The sequence below is a fragment of the Triplophysa dalaica genome, chromosome 12 (assembly GCF_015846415.1).
Source record: "Triplophysa dalaica isolate WHDGS20190420 chromosome 12, ASM1584641v1, whole genome shotgun sequence".
NCBI lineage: Eukaryota > Metazoa > Chordata > Actinopteri > Cypriniformes > Nemacheilidae > Triplophysa > Triplophysa dalaica.
The window spans coordinates 12,952,550-12,958,488 of NC_079553.1; the positions used below are offsets into that span (position 1 = coordinate 12,952,550).

Sequence of the window (5,939 nt, forward strand, 5' to 3'; positions counted from 1 at the left end):
CACAAACCAATGCCCTTACAGAAAAAAAGAGAATCTATATTAGATCTTATTTATCTCAACCGATCTCATATCATGCAATCTCATCTGTTCTTCTTGTCTTGGAAGATCAGAGGGCAATTCCCAAATTGATCACATTTGTGTGAGTATTCTTTACTTATACATTATTGATATTATACTTGCACATGCATGCATATGTTTATGTATTGGGAATAATGTATTGGAGTGAAAGTGCAGTAGCCTTTGTCAGAGTCCATTCTGCATGTTCATAGTAGAAACCTGAGGTGTCTATTTGATAGTATGGTTTCACACTTTTGTTGAAAACACTATTTGGTCACATTTGCTCTTCGAAGTTGGCAAAACATCTAAAGGAAACATTCACCAGATAGACCTAAATGTCACAGGTGGTTTGTAAAACCGGTAGATAGTTTTAGTGCTGAGTGGTGTGTGAGATCGTCTGTTTCAAAATATAGACATTATTAATAAAGACATTAGTTTTTCACAAATTCGTTCTGTGTATGTTTTTATAAATGAGTAATGCAAGCAGTTAGACATTTATGTGTTTGTTTTCTACAGTATGTTGGGTTTAAAAGTGTATAAAGATTCATAAATCACACACCAGCTGTTTTTACAAAAAGCGTTCATTATTTTATTTATTATATCATATCACAGCAAAATAATCTTGTAATATTGCTAACATTTTTATTATTGGAAGGTAGAATTATTAGATAAATGTAATAAAAATACAAATAGTTGATCATTGCACGGAGTTGACCTGTTTTCACTTTTTATTCAAATGTTTTAATCATGGTAGATACTTCATAATTTTAAACACTGTCTGTTTTCATCTACCACACAGTTTCAAATCCTCTGAAAATGAATTCTACTGTTTCAGAGCTGGGGTAAGACCTTGCATACCTTACTGCAATAGGGAAACCGCAGAACATTATAGACACAACTGAAAATGATTATGAGATCAAATGCATCAGTCTCTATAGTTGAGCTTCAGCTGCTGTCAGCTAAATCTGACTGGTTTGGAGAAATTTAGTTAAACGCTCACCTTTAGCAAAATCAAACAGAACTTTAATGGCCAAAAATGCACATGCACCAAGAAACTTTAAAGACGGATTTTTTCCTTACTTGAAGAGAAACAACAGTCAGATTCAGAAGTATAATTCAGAAGCCAGTGTAATTCACAGAGTAATGGTGTCAAGCATTTTAACCAAAGTGATGGCGCTGGCAGCAGAATTTTCCATGTTGTTATCTGGAGACAGACAGGCAGTCCAATGACAAAGGAGTTCCTATGAGATTATGACAGTGTGTATCTAAGAACATTTGAAGTTTTAGAAATGGAGATTATTTAAGACAAAAGTTTACGCTTAAAAGGGAAAAAAACGTATTTAAATCGAATGTCGGGCCAAATATCTCATGAATTTTAGAAAATGATTGTGTAACCTAATTATGATATCAGTAATACAGGCATTTGCTGAACAATAAAACGTAGAGGAAGCAGATAACTAGAGGTCATCAACCGCAGGGGTTGTTGAGACCATGGCTGCGAACAGTGTGACCGAGAGGTATCATGTACACAGTGAATAGTAATGGACCAATAACAGAACCCTGATGTACACCTTGAGTAGGAGTAGAAATTGACGACTTAAAGTTGTGCATCAAAATTGAAACTGTCTATTAGTAAACTATAATGTAATCCATGAAGAATCATTGCCTGAGATGCCATTTGATGAAAATTGAGAGATACCAATATGTACAGCATATACTATACAGCAACAATCATGTATACAGAAAAGATGCTAGTGTAATGCTTTGCTAATTGACCTTCATGCACAGTTGCACAGAGTAATTTGTTTTCTTGTCTCTTTGTATAAAAAGGACCACTGCACAGTCTTCTTGGACAGGCATGATATCCATTAGTACCTCACAGGTGTATGATCAAACATCTTACAGGTGAGGCCATGACATGTTCTCATCATGAAATAAATGAAACAGTAATGAAAGCCATGTTTATAAGTCACTATTGACTGTGCTATACTTTATATTGTCTTCAAATAATAATATTTTTCTTTTTCTGCTTAAATTTGAATAGACCAGTTATTGATGGTTCAAACACATCTCCAATCTATGATTACAAAGATTACTACAGTGAAGCTGTTGATCCATCTGAGTATTCTCCCTGTGGTTATGGCAGTCATGCATCCAGCATCCTACCTGTGTTATACTCTCTGTTTTTCATGGTGGGAATGCCGGGTAACTTGGTGGTGGTCTGGGTGATCATGATGAGTGTGAAGCTGAGAAGCATGACTGACATCTGTCTTCTGAACCTGGCTTTAGCTGACCTGCTGCTGGTCTCCTCTCTCCCTTTCCTGGCACACTATGCTAGAGATCAGTGGATCTTTGGACGTGCCATGTGCACCATGGTGTTAAGTGTCTACCACATTGGGTTCTACAGTGGGATATTCTTCATTGTACTGATGGGCATCGATCGATATTTAGCTGTTGTTCATGCTGTGTTCTCTTTGAGAGTCAGAACAAGGAGATATGGAATTTTAGCCAGTGCGGTCATCTGGATCATGGCGATTGCAGCTTCATTTCCTGAGCTGATCCACCTTAATATCAGTAAATACAAAAATCAAACCCTTTGTAAATCATATCCAACAAGTGACAGTGAGGATCATCTATTTTTAAGGACTTTTGGTATTATTAAAATGAATGTTCTGGGATTATTTATTCCACTTGTTGTCATTGGATTTTGTTACTCAATGATACTAAACAGACTCCTGAGAGCTCGCTCTTCCAGAAAACAGGCCATGCGGCTTGTCATTATAGTGATGGTGGTCTTTTTCTGGTGTTGGACTCCATATAATGTTGCAGCTTTTGTGAAAGCTTTGGAGGTGAATAAATTTATAGATTCATCATGTGAAAGCAGCAAGACAATCACTTTAAGTCTCCAGATCACAGAAGCTGTGTCGTACTCACATAGCTGCCTGAATCCCATTCTCTACGTGTTTGCAGGAGAGAAATTTAGGAGGCACCTTTTCCGACTCCTGAATAAAACCCCCTTTAGCAGATTACAGTTCATGAAGAGCTATCTTACACAAGCCACAGGATCTTTTTATTCACAGACCACCAGCGTGGATGACAGGTCTACTGCAGTGTGAATAGAGGGAATTAATTGTGGTAGGAAACATGGACAAGGAACCATCAAAACAATTCTATGGAACACAGAAATGGCAGCTGATGTGCCCTTTTCCTATAATGTAGCAGTTCTTTACCCTGGTCCTCGCGATCCCCCTCTCTGCACATTTTGCATATCGTTCTTGTTTAATACACCTGATTCAAATCCCAAGTTCATGACAAGAGCTAATGTACTAACTATTCTTCGATTGCCAGTGTCCCTAGACAGTGCTCATTGCTCTCTAGTCCTGCACACAGGAAATCAGCTGAAGTTTAAGAGCAGCATTTTCACACACAAACCTCACTAAGGGTTAATTGACTGTAATCATGAGATTTGCATGCGTCTTGTGCACTTTAATGCCCTTTGAATCTTACGTAGGCCTACACTCCTTACAAAGTGGAATCATGGCAGAATATAAATTGATGTTTACTTCGCAGGGCACTTATGGTCGTATAGAACAAACCTCTGAAAGAAATAAAAAAACAGACAAAATATGCAGAGCGGGTGTCGCGAGGACCGGATTAAGAACTTCTGCTATATTGACTATAGTTACAGTATTAACTTTAAAATGTTAGATCACGGGCAGGTTTTTCATTAGTAACATCTGTAATTGTTTGTATTTAATTTTAATTAGACCACTTATGTGTGCTTTTATTTTTAGTTGTTTTCCAGCAATGCATATGTACATCATTTTGTGATGGGATTGTGTTGGTTCTGTTTTTGTACTATATATCTTCTAGAACTGTATTTACTTGTCACAATACGGTGAACAAAACTTGTTTCAATAATGCATATACTAACTAGATAAACCATTTTTTATAAACAAAACAAATACTTCCGGGAAAAACAAATCCTCACTTTGGAATTATAAAGTCTGACATTTTTGTCAAAATTGAATTTTTCACATGTTCACACATAACGTGTATTAATATTTTTTCTTTACATTGTGTACATTTGGGGCAAACCCATCATATTTCACAACCCATCACATCACAAACCCATCATATTTTGAAAACGGTTTTATCTTCAGAGTCTGCAAAATGCAAAAACTTCACTATCTCAAAGTTGCTCTGAATGTAGATAGAACCTTATCTTTCCAAAGTGACGATATATAAGTGTGTGACCAAAGTATTTATTGTGATTTAACTTTCTTACAGGTTGAAAGTTTAAAACGCTTTACTGAAATGTTTAAAAGTGTTTGTTCTGAAGGTTTAGGCTAAAATGTCTAAAAACAGTTTCATGGACATGCAGCACAAATGTTTTAGTCATTACAAAACTACAATTTTCTTTAATATTTTTTTAATTAATGACTGACCGAATAATGTAGAAAGATCAGCCAATAAAATCTCGGAATAGATGGTAACTCCTTTAATATTGTATAAAAGCATCTCAGGGTGAGACTGCTGCTTGATACAATGACAAGATTTCTGCAAATTCTATTAAAAAACGAGTTTTTACCAATTGTTTTAATTTTTAAGTCACAATATAACTTTAATAAATCCCTTTGTGTTATTCCACGGTTTTGATGAGCTTACTAAAATGTAAAAAAAAAAAGGAAGCGAGTGTTCTGAAACTTTTCACTGGTAGTGTATATGTTTGTTTTCATGTGGGGGAACAAAAGGTTTTCTCGTGGATTTTTGTATGTATGAAGATTTAAATAAATGTTTATAATAATTAAAAACACCAGCAAGTGTATGACTCGCAGTTCCAATTCAACACATTTAGCCACATAACTATTTAGAAAACTATTATACATAGAGTACATATATGCAGTAGAAAACAAAACTGTTCGGTTTGTACATATTTGACAGAGCCATGGGTTTTAAGAGTATTGAGCCCAGAAGGTTAAAAATAATTCTGTAAATGACAAAGAATAAAAATTAGTATTGGTCATTGTTTAAGAAAATTCCAGATTGTTTTGTTAAAAATGCATAGAATTTCTCACTTTATGTTATGTATGTTTGTATAAGAACTATGGTAAATGTAATCTGTTTTGACCACATTACTCATGAAAAAATGCCCTCCACTCATGCAGCGCTTAAAAACTGTGTCACAGTTTACCACATTCCCAACCATTACCGCTACACAAACATGTGATTGAAACAGTGCTCAGCTATCATTCTCCCACGGTAAGAAAGCAGTCAAAACCAGATTATCGTCATACTAACACACATGTAACATTCCTAGTATGACCACTAATGCAGTCTCATTTCTGCCATTGTGGGTTGGTCATCATTGGCCAGCCCAGATGTCAAGATTAAACAGCATGTGTGGCAGACATCACACGTTCAAGGGACATTCATAAGAAACAATCTTTTGTGGGTCTCTCCCCACCACTCAGATGAAACTCTTGCTTACATTGTTTTTGTTCTCTGCAAATTTGCAACAGTACAGAGAACAAAAACATGCATTATAACATTCACACACAAATGGCTAATGGAACTGTGTCTGACAAAACTCCTGTTAGTAACCTGTGTCCTGAAACCTAATCAATAACCTTAATCTGTTTTATCTAAGGGTTTGGAATTATACTGGAATTGATCATTATAATAATAAACATGATTATTGATATTACGTTAACATGATGTTTTAATTAATTCAGTGCCATTATCCGGTTCAACATCGAATATATTACGCTGTTTTGCACCTGTTAAAAAAGTTTGCTTTAAAAGCCACAACGGTCACAAACTCTCCTCTCTGTTTCCATACACCAGTATTTTGATTACCATTCATTGGCCAAGAAGTGAAA

The 5,939-nt window shown here is 35.6% G+C and overlaps 1 protein-coding gene across 1 annotated transcript; it reads left to right on the plus strand.

The window, feature by feature from the left end:
- On the plus strand, positions 1-4,836 carry cabz01093075.1. Its single transcript, XM_056762607.1, has 4 exons — positions 1-139; positions 857-899; positions 1,888-1,962; positions 2,102-4,836. Exons 2-4 carry the CDS (start codon positions 874-876, stop codon positions 3,171-3,173), a joined length of 1,173 nt encoding a protein of 390 aa, XP_056618585.1. The 5' UTR covers positions 1-139; positions 857-873; the 3' UTR covers positions 3,174-4,836.
- Positions 4,837-5,939: the final 1,103 nt, after the last annotated feature.